Source organism: Thunnus albacares, chromosome 13, assembly GCF_914725855.1.
Source record: "Thunnus albacares chromosome 13, fThuAlb1.1, whole genome shotgun sequence".
Taxonomy (NCBI): domain Eukaryota; kingdom Metazoa; phylum Chordata; class Actinopteri; order Scombriformes; family Scombridae; genus Thunnus; species Thunnus albacares.
Window position 1 is genome coordinate 28,386,141 of NC_058118.1, and position 19,552 is coordinate 28,405,692.

Sequence of the window (19,552 nt, forward strand, 5' to 3'; positions counted from 1 at the left end):
TAACTCAAACAATGTCAACCTGCGGATGGCCCTAGTTGAATCGTCAGCGGATCAGGAAAGTTATTGGGATCCATTCTCTGAGCACCCCCAATGTTTGTACCAAAGTTCATGGCACTCCATCCGATTGCCCTACTTAGTCATCTCTAGCCATAGACTGTATTTGAACATTAGATGTAGCAAGGTGAGATGTCACCCATTTGTTTGCCTTGGAGCCAGTTGGAAGTCCAGAGTTGCAGCTCATGGTTGGCGCCATCTTTTCCGTTTGGAGCAAGGACCTTACAAATAAGGAGTTAGGGGTGTTGCCTTTCACGCTCTGGAACCACACCCCACTACCTCAGACAGAAGTGAATTCTAGCTTACTGGGAACATTGAGAGGTGCACACTTGAGCTGTGTCTCAAATCACATACTTCTGTTAGTACACTTTCATGTAGTGCGCTGTGTACACTACATATTACTGGTGTAGTGCGTGAATTTTGACAGGGTAGTGTTGTCTCAAATCAAACACAGCTGTTGTGCACTTACCGGAAATGACGATCCCAATTTAGCATTAGCTAGCGTTAGCATTCACGTTATCGTTCACGCTACCAAATCATTACAGACTGCTAAATTAACCCAAAAAACATATGTGACCATTGAGGGCGAGAAGTGTCCATTTTTGACTGTTTTGAGTGCACCATCCATCACAGTGCACTGCATTTCCCATACTTCTCAGTGTGAACACACTTACGCACTCAAAATGTTAAATGTAAGTACAGAAGTATGCGATTTGAGACACAGCATTGGGCTAATATAAGATACTTTAGCTAAATTGTGCTAACAGGGCAGGTATCGTAATAAAGTAACATTAAACACTTAATGTTAAGAAAAACTGCAACAATAGTATGACTATGTGCGATTCCCAGAGCCCGGGAAAGCAGCAGGTAAGCCAACTGTCAATCAATGCCCACACAGCAGACATTAAAGCCTACTATAAGTTTTCAAGTCTTCTTAACAGAGCAGTAATTTCCAAAATGACCACCAGCATACTTGTTAGAGAACCTGAAAGCGATTGAGACTATAATGACTGGTTGAAAAAAAAGTTGAAGAAGGAAAAGTTGATGCTTAAGTGAATGGGAGTCAGTTACAGCCAGCATCTAGTGGCCATTGGTGGCATTACACTTTAATGTATTTTTCATATTGGCTTCAGCCTCAGCTGTGGCAGTTGCTCCTTGTCCCTGGCCTGTGGCTAAAATTACACTTAACATAATTGTAAATTGTATTAATCATAGAATCAGCCATAATATTAAATAATTCTCACAGCTATGTTCCTATAACCCCCAACCACACACACACAGACACAGACACAAACACTCTGTACCTCTCCCACTGAGGCTTGGTGGAACAGTGGATTTGTGACACATTATGTAAGAACAGGGTGTGAAGAGCTTTGTAGGGTGTTACATGCTTGCAGTGAGCATGTAAGTGGCTTTTGTGCTACCACTGCTGCTGTATGCTGCACAAAACACCTTTATCTCACTGCTGAGCTTAATGAGTGCAAAGCAAATTTCAACAATGCTAGTAAATAAAAATATGTATATATTTCACTGGAAGATTGTAAAGCTTTAAGTATGCTGCTATATTGTGGTTTGTTTATGATAATACACACAAAACACAAACTACCACTGATATACTTTATGTTTGTGTTGTGTTTTCTACGGCAAATTGTGAAAACCAGAATTTGCAGCTGTTTAAAAGCAGATACTGCAAAGTTACAGTGTTGAAATGTTTACAGCAGACATTGCTGCTTTGCAGAAATAACCTCATTAGGATTAGGGAAACTGCAATGCATGGAGTCATCATACAACATGTACATCTCTTTCATTCAGTGTTACTATAAAGTAAATGATGGTCTTTGAGAAAATTAGGCAATTATGGAGTAATTATTGATGAATATGTAACAGCTGTTACAAAACAGATCTGAGTGTTGTTGCAAACATGCTACTGAATTGATTTTTCAGAGGAATTCCACACAGATTCCATAAAAGCTAAAGTTAAAGTGCCTTCCCAGCGTCTCCTAGAGGTTGCAGTTTGCACTACAACCAACAATGTCAAAGTCTTGGACACAAACAACAACACAGTAAGGGCTAAAAATTTGACATTTGTCTTGAGAGTGGCACTAGACAAAATACCCTAAAGATTGTTTAAATTAAAATTCTCATAATTACACTGAAATGCCAGAAATACATTTTATTCATTCATTTAGTCTGTCATTATGTTCATGTTTGCCCATTTCTGTTTGGGAGGGGTTATTTTGTTTCATTTTGCCCGAGCCAATCAGCGACCTATCCATCCTGCCGTCATTTTCTCTCAACATAGAAGCCGTGGTAACGGTTGCTACAGGAGCAGTTAATGTGTTTCATGGTAATTATTAAATATGTCAATATAAAGGTTGCTATTTCTGTCCACTTGTGGTTGTGTGATAATTCTCTTTGGGTTCATAAGAGACTCCAATCACATTACACAGTCATTTGAGCCATTATTAATATATAAAGTGAATACACTTTGGCACAACTGTACATGTTTCTGAAAGTTTATTGTCACTACAGACTATAGATAGGTTTAGTCCACAAATGATCAGATTGCTATAACCTGTATGAGCCCATATCAGTGTAACTTCACTGATGATTTGGCCTCGTAAAGCTCAGTTTCACTGTCAGAATGCGTAACATCCTCCATTCCTCTCCTACAGAGTAGTTACATAAACCAAGTACATTACTTTACATATGGTTTTCTACAAATTAACATGTAATGCAGCCTTTCCTCTCTTTCCTCTCTTCCCTTCTCTAATTCACTTTCCTCCTGCCTTTCATGCCCCTCTTTGCTCAGAGGAGACAGAGGGGAGGTATTGTGCCAGATTCGAATAAAGAAATTGAGAAGTAAACAGAGGAGCAACGAGGGAGGCAGTGGGGATAGGAGGGAGGGGATGGATGGTATGCGGCTGGCTTCTGGTTGGTGTCGCTAATGATGAGGAAAATGGAGGTTCATGTGGGAGCCATGGCTGGATGGAGAGAGAGGGAGTTGGTGTAGTATAAAGAGTCAAGATCACTTGAGTGGTGGGCGGATGCTTTGTGTGTGTATCATCCTGCTGTGTTTTCTATCTATGCGCTCAAGTCGTGTGTGTTGACACGTGTTTATATTACACGGTGGTGGTACATGCCTTCACTTGTTTGAGTCAAACCAGGTTATCCATGAGTGAGAATGTGTGTTTGTGTGTGTGTGTGCTTGTGTGTGTATATGAGTGCGGTGTGTATGTAGGAATGGAGGGGGCACCAGCCAAGTGATTAATGCATAAGAGAGGCAGCTGTGGTCTGGGCTCACTCATTTGGAAATATCTTTCAGGGAAGAAAGACAGAGTGGGGAGAAGGGGGCGGGGGGGTTAGCAGAGGAGGGGCTAGGAGGAGGAGATGCTTCTACATCCTCTAGATAAACAAAAGCCTTTATCGGGGGTCAAATGGAGCAGCAAAGGAGATAGAGAATTAGAGAATAAGGGAGGGAGGTAGAGGGCACTGCAGCATCCTTCTGCCCTCTATCCTATCAAGATTCATTAGTGTCTCCTTTAAGCATGTGTCTTCAACTGTTGAATATTTTGTGAGCTCATGCCTTGGATAACACAAGTGGAACATGTTTAAAGGATAATTGCCGTACAGTACAACTTCTGTTTTATTTTTCTTTCAACCACTTATAGAAACTCTTATGAAAACACTCACCAAAGTAATTAATCAGACCTGAGAAGACTGCAACATTGCTACAACAAAGTCTGACCAGTGTAAGTGTTTTAATGAATGTGTTTTTTGGCAATGGTGAAAATATATTATAAGAAAAGGTGAAAATTTTATGTTTTGATTCTATGCTTGATTTAGTTAAGCTGCAACCAGTTTAATCTACTCAAGAAATGTTATCATTTTTCTTAAGGCTACATTGTTCATAGTAATAAAGAAGACAATCCGTACTGCAACTGAAATTACCCGCAGGTTTTCTGAAACAGTTTGAGTGAATTTGTCATTTCTTCATTCAATCAGTGAATTTCATCAAGATAATTTAGCTACAAGTGCCCATTATGTTTAATACCATGGCGGACTAAAAATAGTATATTCATTTTGTATTCATGGTGCCCCTAAAATCTGCATATTGTCTTTTCTGGCAGATTAGAAATCCGAAATGAGTCTAAGCATTTGCCTTTATTGATATTGGCTTGTTGCATTCACTTTTCCCTCTAAATAGAATCCTAGTTGGGAACTACACATACTGTCATTGATATTGTGAATGTGTGCAAAACTTAATTTCTTTTTCTTTTGCTCTTTAAATGTTACAAACCATGGTGGTATTTAGAAACTGGAAATGAACAGATTTTTTTAAAACTTTCAATTTACCACTTTGAATCACAAAACAATTCTCCCAATCCTTCATTTTTTAAGCATTTACTGCTAAATGCTGAGCTGCCTCTAAATAAAAACTTTGTCTTCATTAAGGCTTTTTTCTATGGAATTAGAGGCTTGACTAGTGACAGTCTGGGTTCCTTATCTGTTATATTTCTCTGTGACAAACCAGATTTGCCATTTGCTTCCATTCTGCATCTGAGATACAATAAATGGAAAAAGTAATACGGCTTTAACTGCAAGTCTGAACTGGAATAAACACATGTAAGCATCCAATATATTCTCACAGTAGCATGTAGGGTATTTGCTTCATGGATAACTACATCTTTATTAGAGGATGTTCTAACTGCAGAGAAGTCACATCCAAAATAAGGAGGAGTGCAGGTGGAAAACAGCTTCTATCCTGACTCAACCATTTTAAATGTGTAGCAAGTCATGTGGATATTATGTTGAGTCAGGCAGCTGCAGAACAGCAAGAGAAAGCAGAGAGGGGATATCTCACCATCATCTCCTGACACACGCTGGGCGAAGCAGGTTTACTTGTCAGAGGCCATGACAAGTGACAAAGAACTGATGACAAAGGTGACTTTCTAAGAAAGAGCTCTGAAAATTCACTGCAATGCAATCTATCTGTCAAATAATCTGTCCCAAAGAGAGATACAACTATCACTAATAGGCTATCTGATAACTCACAAGTATGATTGAATACATAAATAAATCAAAGTCAGAATCGGTTGATTAAAATAAATTAAAAATTGATTAATTGTACTTTTACATTTATTTTTTACTGACTGTTTTACTTTATGTTAATAATATTGTAAACACTAGGTCAGTACCCTGAGCTTGTAAACACATGAACACATAGTTTCAGTGAAGCTGCATGGATGAAGCTTTTGCTATTAGCCTGGTCCTGTATGGTTCAGTTGTACTAGTTTCAAAGGCCACATTTTTGTAGTCTGACTCCTTAAATCAACTCCTTACAAATTCACAGCAGACATAAGATTTCAGTAGTGTTTAAGCTATGAGCAGAAATTACGTGGGTGGCAGGAGGGTCCGGACCCCACCATCGTGGGAAAAACAGAGCTGTCCCCCTCCATATATTATATGTTATATGTAATATATATGTTTGTTACAAAGACCAGATGTGTATTTATGATAGAGGATACTTGGTTATGTTAAAAATGTGGGTTTTCATACCAAAATACTTTATCTTTTGTAGATAGTGATAGTAATATTTCTATAATATAATATTTAAGACTAACATACCCTACACAATTAGGTTCTAAATATATTTTTTTCTTACTGCGTGTAAAATGGCTGCCATTTTGTAATTTTGTTTATTTTTTGGAAATAAACAAAGACTTAATTCATAAAAGACATAATTACAACAAACACTATGTTAACATATTAAGTAGGTTTCTGGCATGATTCATAATGTTCTGGACTTTTACACACTGACAGCAAAACATTTGACATCTGCTTCTTTGGGAAAACTAAATCTAATTAGGCATTTATTAGCTTTAGATCAGTTAATGAGTGTTGCCTCTCTCCTTCTACTGTAATGGCAGAGAAAAGAAAAACAGACATCTGATTTTCAGTGCACTGAAACGCCAGGTAAGTAGAAAGACCTCAGTAATATCAAAGGCAATTTGATAAAATCTTCATAGGAAAGGGAATGAAGTGCTTATGGAAATGTTTCATAATGGTGTCATTAGGCAAAGGCAACATAGAGAACAGAGATGGGTACAGAGAGGCAGGGACAGTCCATTAGAAGCATAAGCCTCTTTCACACATAGCTCCAGGTAAATTGCTGGGATAACCTTTCAGGCACTGCTAGTGATTTTAACTATTCACACATGCAGCTACATTCAGGAAAATTTCCGTCTTGAGCCTTTTCACACATGCCATGGCAATGCTGGAATAGATGGGGCAAGGGACAGTCCAGTAGATGGCGGTAATGCAACACTTATGGATGCCAACCGCCATAAAACTCAACAGGAGAAGAAGAAAATGGGGCAAGGCCGGATGTATATGCAGAAGACGTCCCTTTTTTTCAGGAACATGGCAGGTGAGGAGGTGTTTTTGGCCGGTGCCCATGTTCTTGTCATGTATTTAATATTTAATGAGTTTGAGAGATTAATCACCTACAAAAGCATTGGCTTGACAACCGTAAACAAGTCACGAATTGGTTTGCTCATTCCACGTGAAAGGGTCTTTCGTCAGGCAGATGTAACTCTCTACGCAGCGGATTATGCCGCAGATCAGCTGTTTGGGTCAGAAAGTGCTGCTGCGGTGCACAGTGTGCAGCATGCGTAAGAATACTACATTCTATACTAAGTTCTATGGTTGAGAAAATGTAGTGGCAAAGGAAAGGGCTGCCTGACGACAAGGTAAAGCAGTGAAAATAGCGTACACTTAAACTGATAGTGATTTTTTTGAGGGGGGCCTTTTTCCTCCGTGCCATACTCCTGTCTGCTTCTCCAAACTCGGGGGTGCCGACCCAAATCTACTGCAGGTAATACACTGACTATGGATAACTACCTTATAAAACCACACTTCAAAAAATATGAACTATCCCTTTAAGAGGAATAGGACACTGATGAAGGTGGTAATTAGGGGTGTGCCCGAATACAAATACATTATTCGGCAAAGCATAAATAGTGGGTTTTATACGAATATTTGTTTCATACAAATATTTAAAAAATGATTTGTTGGGGGTGTTCCCCAGAGATAAAGCTGTGCTACTGACACATGCGAAGTGTTCCCAAGGGACTCTAAATGAAAAATAAACTCTAAATGAAAAATAAATGAAAAATGCAAAGCAAGAATCACTTTTGAAGTTCTTCCCTAGACATTACACGGTGTACTGTCTCTGTGTTATGGATGTATAAATAGGTAAAGGTCTGTTTGCAAAGAGGCGATTAGTAAAGTTTTAGCTCAGTAATCAGCGCAGTCGTCTATGATCTGGGAGACTCTAGTTCAAGACCTGATATGTGGACCTCCTTCATAGGGTAGTTTATTCATAAACACTTATTGTGACACTTTAATTTTCTAAAAGTGTCATAAAAACAAAAACAGGATTTTTAAGCCTCTTTCCACTTTAATTCGAATACAAATACAGATACAAATAATTTTGCTGCCTCAACAAATACAGATACAAATACAAATACTGGGATCTCTGCACATCCCTAGTGGTAAGCTATATCAGCTCTTGAAACTTAGGGCAGAAGAGAATAATCCCATTTTACTGAAGTGGTTAATAGAGCATACCATAATGTACACAAGCCCCAAATCATAGAATGAAATTATGAACAATACAGTAATTCCAGGCATAGCAACTGAAATTAGGTCTCTTCCCATTGTTCAGTTTTCAGTCATTATTCATGGTACTCAGGAAATTTCTGGTGCTGAACAGGAGACTCTGCACTATGTGTGCTTCAAATTGTCGGATAGTGTGGGGGTTGAGTTTGGTGACCACTTTGACCAGCAGAGTCTAAAGGTTCTGCAAAAGTTCAAGTGCACTCCTCACTGGGGAGTTAGATGATTCTCTAGGTCAGTACCCTGAGCTGAACAGAGGTTCTCTCTCCATGCAGTTGCCCCTCTTTCGCAACAAATACCCTTGTAGCTGCAGTGGAGAGGCAGCAGAGGTCCGCAGGAGGCTGCAAGTGTGGGTGCGGGGGTCGTTCAAAAAAGTTGAAGTTCTCATCAGAATTTTGTTGGTGGTGCCAGTTTCTTCATGTGAAGCTGAGAGGAATTTTAGTGAACTGCAGGTTAAAGACTCGGCTATGGGCTTGTATGGCTCAAGACAGACTGAACAATATAATCATCTATAATGTACATAAAGGGAGGCTGGACAAGTTGAACATGAAAACTTTCTGCCAAGAATGTGTTGGATCCAGTGACACCCGAAGACATATGTTCGGTTCTTTTGTTTAGTAGCTGAGTGGTGCCTTTCTCCTCTTATGAGGCAGAGAAAAGTTTTAGTGCACTAGACACTGTGCTTAGGTTTTAGTGTGCTTGACAGGTATAGTAATAAAAGTTTATTACACAATACAGTACTGGCACAACCCTTAAGTTATTTACCCATCAATTATCCAGTATATATAGCAGTAATAAGGGTTTCCTCAATATACACCATTGATCCAGAGCTTACAGCAAGCAGATAAACTCACTATAACACGCTTATTAATATCAGAAATATAATGGACAAAAACAGTTTTCACTCCATGAGTGCACATGAATAAAACATGTTTTTATTTATTGATTAATTAATTTATAGCTCATAGTGAAACTGAGGGCCTTGATCAAACAGTATTTGTGTGATGAAACGACTGTTGGTAGAGATTACGCTTCCCTATGCACACTAGAAGAAAAATAAATGGACTAAAAATGCAAGGAGTCTTGTCTTTACTGTGCCAGCCTGATGTATGGAAAACCACTCATGCTGTGCATACATCATGGCTCTGATTGCAGTTGCTCATGGCATGGCTCAGCTCAGTGCAGGTATCCCACTAATGCATAAAAGCAGCATTAGTGACATTTGTTGTTTCCAGGACCCATAAGGCCCTCAGTTCTGGTGGCTACACTTAAAGGGGACGTATCATGCACATTTCAAGGTCGATATTTTTATTCTAAGGCTCAACTGGTATATCTTTGTGTTATTTATTGTTCAAAAAACTCCTTATTTATCTTATACTGGCCCTTTATGCAGTACTTCAATTCAGCCTGTCTGAAACGGGCTGTTTTAGCTCCTGTTTCTTTCAGATCCCCCTCAGCCCACTCTGTTCCGATTGGCCAGCCAGCCGAGGAGCAGCTCCCGGAGGCTACGTAAACAAACTATTTATAGCTATTTATATGCCATCCCGTGAGATCACGTTGGCAGGGAGCATTTTTACATATGTTCACCTTACAGTATGTCCTCTTTAAGAGTACAGTGAGAGCAAGGGGTAACAGCCACATAATGTAGCATTATTCTTGTTCAAACTCTCACTGTGTTAGCATGAGAGATAGCTGAAGATGGTATCCAGTGTATAACACTAACAACAGAGGAGGCTACAGGCAAGGATAACTCACACTTTTTTTTATCACTTAGTAATTTTACATTAGGTCAGAAGTCTGGAACAATGCCATCAAAATGTACCAATAGGGTTGATCAGAGTGTTAAAACTGAATATGGCATGACACCAAAACAATAAGATAAAAGAGGCTAAAAAGCCATGTAGGCCTAAGCTGGGGTTAGCACAATGAAGGACCCCTTTTACACTACATACATTGGTTATAAAAATCTTACTCAGTGTTAGTATTAAACTATATTGATTTGGCAACTCCAGGTTCAGTAAACATGCCAGTGTGGTAAACAAAACATCTAGCAGAAAGCAGAAACACTGTGATGAGGTCAGTTGGGTTTTCTGATTTTGTATCTAGTTCCTGTATAGCAGCTGTTTTGTTTGCTATACTTTTCTAAATATATTCACTTAAACTTTGGTTTCCACTTCTTTCGTTATGAAAGATATAACTACACTTTGCCGAGAAGCCTCCAAAACACTGGTCATAATGCTACCACACTGCTACAGTAACCTCACCTCAACCCCTTTTCTGTTTTGATGTGTGTCCTGCTTCCTCAAATAATTCAACATAGTGTAACTAGAGTGTAATATAAGAACCATATAATCGGATTGTATCATATATTTTAGTAATGGTATTGCTTACTGTAGTAATTTTTAGTGACAGCACAGGTAACAGATCCCCCATTGCTGTGCAGAGTTAATTACAGCAAAATACTACATCAATGTCAGTATTATCATCAAGTGTATTTTTAGGTGTATTTACAAGGAAGCACTTCAACAGTCCCCTTTGACGGTAATATCCCTGACACTTATACTATATGTAACGATGTCAGAAGAACACTTTTTCATTGTTTATGGGAATGTAAGTTGAATGAATTGAAGGAAGGAATTTCTGGAGAGGGATAAATCATGCTATTGCACAGTTGGTTTCAATGAACCTCCCCTTTTTAACCTTGAGTATTTAGAGACTGTCCTCTCAAGAAAAACAACACAATAGGTCGTGATGTCAGTCTTTTGAGTGTCATTTCCAAATGTAAGACAGTTTTTTTAAAAAAGCAACAATGATTAACCCCTAACCTTAACCCTGTGGTTATTATTGTAGCCATGACGATGTAGATCGCCTAACTTTAAAGTAGTAGTAACTTAAACCCACACCACATGTTTCTCTAACCTTAACTAAGTGATCATTAACCCAAACTATGATCTTTCCCTCAACCTAACCAAGCAGTTTTTGTGCCTAAATCTAACCAGACAACCACATTGTTGTCACATCATAAAACATCATAATTTTTTAAAAATAATTTGTAACAGTTTTGGAAAGCACAGATAAATTATGTTTTCCTGCTGATTACTGCCAATAGGGGCAACAGATTAGAAAATGCTCCTATGTGTCATTCTGGAGTGCATGGAGAAACGACCAAATAGGTCATTTAATTTGGAGGATTTGTTGAGTGTTTATCATGAATTCATACCCTAAGGATCTTAATATAAAAAGGGTCCAATATGTGCTTATTAATATGTGTATTTTACAAGGAAATATATAAGTGAGTGGATAAAGTAGGTGGCGTCTTGTACGGTATTAGAAAGATTTGCATATATACATTGAAATACAAGTCACTTAAGGAAATATGGGACATCTGAGTGCAGTTTCTTAAAAGGGAAGACATATGAGTTACATTGGCGGAAACTGATAACTCCTAAGAGGGGTATAGAAACATATGTAAGTAAACCCCCCACTTTGAGATAAATATGTAGAGAAGCTTTATGTGTTTGTATATACAGTATGTGTGTGCATCTATATAACAAATACATAGGGATTTTTGTTTGTTTAATTGCTCTTTTTTTCCCTTTCTTTCTTTTTGTTCTCATTTTGTGTTTCTATGTTCATCATAACCTTCTGGTATGAACTCTCAGTATTAATTGTTAATGTGCTATGAATTCTTACACTTTGTTACCAGTGGTTTGTATTGTTTTTGCCTGGAGGAGTTGCAGGGGAGGGATGATGTGAGTGGGTTTAAAGCAACAAGTCCTCCAAATTAACCATGCACTCCAGAACGACCCCTAGAAATGTTTCACTTGTCAAATCACTGTAAGAAAAAAAAAAAAAGATGTTATATGATGTGACAATGCTGAGGTTAAGGTCTGGTTGTATTTAGAGGCACAGAAACCACTGTGTTAAGGTCTTTGCACACCAAGTCCATTTTTTTCGTCCAAAATTGTCACACGTTAAAAAATACATACGACGTCACGTTGTGTCAATCACGTTTATTACACACCGACTCCAAAAGCTTCTTCCGTCATTAAAGTTTTCGGAGCAGGTTCAATTTTCTGCGTTTTTTTGCATCTGTCGAAAAAGCTTTTACAGAGTTGTTTGACCACTCAGAGCCACCGTACACGCAAACAACACAGCCTCGAAACACTGATACTATCACCTCCAGCAGAGAAGTTATACACAGACTGATCACAGGACAACTATTGATCATGATCTTGTCTGTATGTTGCAGCGTTCAGGCTGTGCCCTGAATATCTGCGGATCCAGTCGAAAGGCTGATCACCTGTGATCACCAGGTGTGTGTGTGTGTGTGCGCACTACCAGCCACTGTTCAGGATCAATTGGATTGTGGAAATTGGCGGTCTTCTTTTTATTGTGTGGTTCTTTCTTTTTCTTTCAAGAATTTAGAGGACCACAAAATCATCCTCACTGCTTGACGACTCTATTTTGCCTCGTATTGCAAATTTTCGCAACGAATATAGTAATAAAACGCATCGGACTCAGTGTGCAAGGTTTCTGTGCGTAACGATTTTTGTTGGATAAAACGATCACTTGAAAGGTGGTGTGGGTTAAAGTTACTACTTCCTTAAAGTTAGGCAACTTTCATCATCATGGCAACGGTAAACACCACAACAATTGTAGTTATGTTTTTTTTTTTTTTAAAACTGTCATGATTTGAACAGTGGCCTCCTGCAGCAGGGTCCACTAAGTCCACTTTTTGCAAGTTAGGATCTAACCAGCCACCCAACCTGCCACCTCCCAATATGTAAATTTGTCACCTTATACAGACGTATAACTACGGCCACTAGATGGCGTCTGTCACTGAAACATAATTATAGGTCAATCTGGCGACTGACATTGCCACCTATTTTGTCGGTTTTCTCGGGAGCACAGGTTTGTTTAAAGGGATGATATGATGTGGTTTTGGCTGTACTGAGTTTGTTTTATTTTTATGATTCCTTCTTGTTCATCTATTTACTGTATGTTTTTTGAAGTTTTTTTCTAGTTAACTGAAGCCTTTAGAGTCTTATTTTCTTAAAACAAGTGAAAAAAATCTGCCAGTGTAGTGAGAATATTTCATCCTGTTTCAGATGCAAGGCAACTTTATTCAAGTACTAAAATGAAGATGCCATTTCTCTTCATTTTGAGTTTTGTTCCGACATACAGATACTCCTTTTCAGAAATTCTTGAACAAGTTGGCTTTTATTGTAAACAAGTTGGCATGTTATTATAGCAAGGACATTTTTGTTCACTTGTTTCAAGAAAATAATGTTTTTTGACTCACTCTTAGACAGAATTGACATCATTGAAGTGGGAGAGCTATGAGCTGGAGAGCATTCTGTCTAGCTGGTGTGTTATGCTGGATACCTACAGTATATGTGACTGAATTGTTAAGTGAGAGCTGCACAAAGTCATTTCTTGTTTTATGATTTAATTAAGACAAATAATTTCATCATCATAAAATGACTGAGTGTGGCTATCTGTTGAGAAATTACATATCATTAAATATAATAATCAAAGAATGAATATTTAATACCATCCGATACTGTAAATATCAGGATGACGTTGGATTATCCAAAAAAATATGATTATATACCCTATAACCTGGTTTGATTTCAGCATAGTTAATGATCTTTCTTTAATCTTTTGATGCAAGCATAGCCTGATATGGCCTCAAGAACTTTCTCATTTCAGAAGCTGGCACATTGCTAATTTCAGTCTATTCAACAAGATCAACACGTCTAAGATACCATGACTATATATTGTAAATAATGTTATTATAGATTTCAGTAAATTCTATTTTAAAGATTGTTTGCAACAGCATTGTGTCCATAGTCTCTTACATATCATTGATGAGAATGATGTGCTGAACTCATGCCATGACCTCAACTGTCAAATTATTTTCCACATGCAGCTACATTTAAGTGAAATCATTAGTAGTAGTGCTAGTAAGTAGCAAGATAAAAGTCTAAAGTTTAAAAGATTATACCTTTAAACAGGTACTGTCATTATGTCTTGTCCGTATTATGATTGACTTAATTAACTAGAAAAAAACATAGTTGAAACACGTCTTTAGTCAAAGTTCAACCATCTAGATTTTATTACAATCTCAGTACACCAGATCACATCACAACCAAGTACCGAGGGTAAGAAAGTCGCCAATCTGCTTGTAGAGCAGTAGAACCAGGAGACAGATACACTGAAACACTGGAGAAGATGCAATAAGAAAGTGTCAGTATCTTAAGCTGTACTATCATCATGGTTAATGCTTTTGAGTTATACTACTTATTTTATATACAGGCTTTATTTGCAGTGGTAGTTTGTTTTGACAGCTATGCTGTAGGGTTTAGACCATTTACTGTAGCTTTAGACTAATATATACTAGAAACATTCAGTCATTTGAAGTAATTGAGAAGATTAACTATGATTTTAATCTTATTATTATTATTTGACATTTTCTTTTTTAAGGGATTAGGCTGTTGATATTCTATATTTTTCTTATTGTCAACAAATCCCATGTATAATCTCCCAAAAAAGCACAGTTTACCACTGTTTGAGCTGGTAAACACAACAGTGCTCAGCTGTTCTATGATATATTTATTATGCCTTTAAAAAAACACACACACAAAAAAATTAAACTACATACTTGTGTCCTGTTTTTGAAGATCTACATTTTTACTGAATTAATGGGCTTTGGGCACCTTGGATTGCCACAAACATGCTAAAGAAGTTGGAAAGTGCTGGCAGAATAAAACATTGTTGGCTTTGGTCTTTTCAAGGCATTTGACAATATTAGTAATAAGGAAAATTAATGCCAGCCTTCATCAAAATGTATCAAAAAAGAAATAAAAATGTCAAAGGGCCTGTGACATATTTAAAGTTAATTCTGAGCTGATGGAGCTGCCCTACATGAAAAAGATCTTTTTACTGAGCTCTGTGCATACCCTAGGTAAAGCCAAGAGCATGAAGTCCAAACTCTCTGCTCCCCGTAAACTGTAATTTTAATCATAATTTTTTTTTATAGCCTGCAGTTTATCTTCACTGCTCTCTTCCTCCTGTCATAAAAAAAAAGGAGGTGGTAGAACCTCAGGATTTGAATCACACATTTTCACTTTGCTAAGTTAGAAACTAACAAATTGTAAAATTCTGACCTTGACCAGTTTTATCAGTCACACTAAAAATTTTAAATGAACTTTGTATTGTAATTATTATTTATTTATCTATTTCACTATTTTAGAGCTTGGATAAGATTCAAAATGCATCTACCGTAGTTATTGAATGAATATTGGATACTGAATGAATCTATGAGTCGACAGGAGTCAAACCGAGACAAAAAAACAATGTCTATTTAATGAACAAGCTGCATCCTCAGCTCACAGTGTAGCTCTAAGCAGCTCGTGTATTGACAAAATGTAGATTGCAATGCATTGGACTGGGGACTATTGACATTGCAATAGCAAAGACACATCCTGTGGTTGTGAAATTTTCTTGGTGCAGCGAGAGATGACCTTGCTGAATATATATTCTGAGGAAACGCTGATAGTGCTTCAGTAGCTTGGGAAATTGAACCCGTGTTATGAAAGAAAAGCATGCAGGATGACAAGCAAACAGTGTATGCGTGGGATTGATTTAGTCATTAATCTGTGCTGTACCCCTCGCCCCCCCCCCCCATGTCTTATGCGTGTGTGAGTGCACACACATATAACACATATGTTTGTGTGTGTTTAAAGAGCCTCTCTGTGCACACATGGATAAGACTCCTTGTGTTTGACTGCTGCGTCCCTCAGCCCACCTCCATCCTCTCATGTCTTCCATTGTATTGATTGGAAAATTGAACAAATACATGACTAACCCACGCAGGAAGACAGAGGAAGTTTTATCTGTAGTGGCAGTTCAACTAAGGGAGCACTGTGACCTTTGACAACCAGAGATATTTTGCTCACTGTCTGGTCTTTTCAATTTTTTAATTTTTTTTTTTTTTGATAAATCCATTAATATTTTAACCAGTAAATCAATAACATATTCACAGAGCCTGCGGTGACATCTTCCAATTGCTTGTTTTTTCTGACAGTACTAAAATTCAAATATATTTGTCCAAATCCAATCCATTCTTGCCTGTAGGAAATTTTGGAGCCCTCTTCACCTCAAATTATCAAAACACCAATTGAGGGAATCTTTTTTTAAAGAATGGTGTTCATCTCTCCAGTAGTGCTCCACAGACTTAGAGAATATGCTAAGAAGCATGTTCTGGAGGCTCCTGATGGAGCAGCATCTCACTAAGACACTTTGTATTTATGTTGACATTTACCACATGCGTGTTGTTTATTAATAATAGTGCATATAGTATTATTTTACTTCATTTCATACAGTAAATGGAGGTCAAGGGCTCATCAGATGCATTCATGACTGGCTGAAGTAAATACAGACCTCAGAAATATTGTTCTTTTGATTTTGTTTACATCTCTTTTTGGTTTAGTTATATAACTTCTCTATCTCAAAGATCTTTTATTGCCTAATAATTAACTATAAATGTATAATTTTGGTTAAAGTCATGTTTTCTGTGACAACTCTGCAGACTAACAGCTGTGAACAATACCGTCTGTGTGACTTGACTAAAAAGGGCATCAGTAATGAATCCGACTTTTTGAAAATTCCTAATATACAGCTTTACTATTTATTAAAAACCTTTAAAGGGTGATGCTGCCAATATTGAGACGTGGCTTTTTCTACCTCTCTGAAGTACTGAGCAGTGCAATCATTGGCAAATAGTTCAAAAGGGTGAAAGAGCCAGATTTGGCAGCTTACACATTTATTTGGCACATACACTTTTTCAGTCCAATGTAATGGAAACGTAGATCTAAGATGAACCTGAACACTCAAAGACAGCTTATTAGAGTGTCCCAATTCAAATGAATCAACTATTTCTTTATTTTTTTGGCAGTTTTAGAAAAGAAGATGAAAAACATTGCCGTGCTGATGAAAGAAAATGTGCACCATTTGTTTTTTTTTACATTCGTATAAGAATGTTTGATATCATCTCTCGTTTGGCAGTGCATGTCGATGTGTGTTTCGGTTGCTGCTTTGCTGGCAATCAGCTGTAGAGACCACCACTGCTCGGTGGCAGCGGTATACGTTTAGGACTAAGAACGGGACTGTGAAGGACTGGGCTCCATCCAATCAGCCCCAAGGGAGGATCTCTGCTCAATTCTAACTCATGTACATATAACTGTACATGTAAATAACTGTTGCTGGCACTGCTGATTGGATTAAAAGGCTTTGTAGGGGAGAGACATGGGAGACATGGGATGGATGAAGGCAGCATGACTTCATTTACAGCATGGAAGCATTCTGAGCAGGACTTTTACTGTAAATGTTTCTAAAGTAAGTGCAGCCATATCATTTATCTATCTAAAAATGCAGATAGAACTGAGCCTTTATTTGAAATAAGCCTATATTCATTCCTAATTTTCATTGATTTTACATCCTGTTCTAATACAAAGTCACCCTATTTTCTGATTTGTTCTGTTTGTTTGTTTGCAGTTTATGGAAATTCATTCAAATACAACTTCATGTTTACCTGTTGTTTTGATAGATTTAGTATAACATGCATTTCTAACACAAATTCTATCCGTACAGCAACAGAGGCATGTCGTACTTCTCTTTTTAACAGAAATAATGTTCTTACTCACAATTATTTCACTTTAAAAGCCCTCAAGTGGTTCAGAGAGCATAATCCTCCCATTTTCCTGGCAGACTTGAAATTGTAACATCTGCAGGAAGTATTGATTTTCAGTGACAGCAATCAAAATAATGACAAAGTAGAAACCACTGTAATTAATTAGTGAGCAAAAACAGTATTTCTGTTAAAAAGGGAAACTGAGAGGAGGAGATTGGTTTTCAAAACCACCATTTTTTTTATAAATGATAAGTTGTTGGTACATGTTTGACAGTGCAAAACATAAAGTGGTTTCAATGGGCATAGAAGCTGAGAAGAACATATTGAGGATGTGTTTTATGGCTACAAAAGAAAGAGAAATCAAATTGGTTCACTCTCTTGGACAGAATTTCAACAACATCTCTTAGAATTGGATGTCCAAATAGAATTGCTACCAGGATCTTTCACTGCTTTTTGTCCCTTTTTCAAGTTTGCTAGAATGACACAGCACTGCATTGACACTGTGTGCAACACAATGAATAACCTGTTCCAAGTCCAAACATACTGAGCAGAATACCCAGAGAAACTTGACTGTCATTGGTTGTCAGTAGCCATATCGCTCCTTATTTCTCTACCAAAAACGACTGTAATCAATCTCTCAGCAATTTTGCACACACCAGGATGAACTAATGTTTCAAACATTCAAATCTCGATTTGAAAGACAACATTAATATCTCAGGGATGAAACCTGCATTAGTACTTCATACTTCATCAAACTAAAAAAAAAAAACTGAAAACCAATACCAAAGCAGTGAAAATACCTAATACTTATTTCAACAAAGAGCTATATGAAGAGCAACAAACACAATTGTTATTACTTACAAAGGGTTTCATTCAAAGTTTGATCATTTTGAGAAAATGCTGTTTTGTTTCAGAATTAAACTCTTCAGAACATTGAGCTCTGTCTCAGCACTCTCTGGTTAACTGCAGAGTAAAGCAGGATGCAACAGCTGGTGCTATTTAGAAAATTGATGAAATGAAGATGTATCAGTCAGCGGCAACAACTGCAGCACGATATTTAGCAGAAATGGACTGTGGAGAATGCAAGAGTGAGACAGGCAGAAATCGAACTGTGCCAGAGAAGGAGCGAAACTGAGATGGAGAAAGATTCTGGCTTGGTCACTATGCAGTTTCACAAAGACTAAAGATGCTGAGAGGAAGCGTATGTATGTGAAAAGCTGGAATATGATGAGAGGAGGTGGTAAGGAGAAGGAAAGGAGAAATGGGGAAGGCTTACCTGGATTCTGTGCAGCTCCTGTGTTGGAGGAGGACATGCAGGGAAGAGTAGAAGGGGGGAGAAAAAACAGAAAGGGAAGTTAGCATTCAGACCCCTGTATACACTTGATTGTCCCCTTTTGCCAATGCGTAGAGGTGCATGCTGGTAAAGTACAGGAGAAGCCAGGTAAGAATACAAAGAAAAGATATTCATGCTGATTCCCCTCCTGAAGAAGAAAATGTTGAATCACTCATCAGATCACAGCTGATACAAGAGAAACAAACAGCTGTTAAAGTTACAGTTAAGTGTAAGGTTTTAATTCCAGATGCAAATTCATTTGGTTAAAAATAAACTTTCAGTATCAGTTTTCAAGGTGAATACCAAAATGTTGTGGATTGCAAGAACTAAAGAAATTATATCTATTGTTTGTATTTGCATGTTTAATGCTAAATATCTAAAAAAAAAAAAAAAAAAAAATCATCTACAATTTTATTTGTGAGAAACAGCATTCATACAGGAATACACCAAAAGCTCTTTCACACAAAACAGTGTTGATACTACCTTTCATATATATTTTGGTGGATCAAGAAAGAAAACCAAGTAATAGTCAAGCACATAGACCCCTCATACAACAACATTTTTACCTTCCTCTGGAGAGTACTTTTGTTAGAATACCAAAAACAATCACACAGAGATACCAAAACCTTCAAATGTTAAGCACACAATAACAGTGATGATAATGCTAATTTCACCTTTCATACTTTTGAAAATGATTCTTTGGATTGCCCATATGGTCCACATTAATAATAGTTTGCTTGCATAATCTGTATATAGTTCAGTGAATTTATGTGTAATTTTGTTTTAGG

The 19,552-nt window shown here is 37.5% G+C and overlaps 1 protein-coding gene across 4 annotated transcripts in view; it reads right to left on the reverse strand.

Annotated features, from left to right (window-relative positions):
- Positions 1-19,552, reverse strand: part of cadm1a (cell adhesion molecule 1a) — a 416,956-nt gene that overhangs the window by 119,893 nt on the left and 277,511 nt on the right. For 3 of the 4 annotated variants that reach the window (XM_044370498.1, XM_044370500.1, XM_044370501.1), the window contains exon 2: positions 18,708-18,725. The exons of the other annotated variant lie outside the window; for it this stretch is intronic. In XM_044370498.1, coding sequence (XP_044226433.1) covers positions 18,708-18,725 — 18 coding nt within the window. The remainder of the gene's footprint in view (positions 1-18,707; positions 18,726-19,552) is intronic. 4 annotated transcript variants of the gene reach the window in all.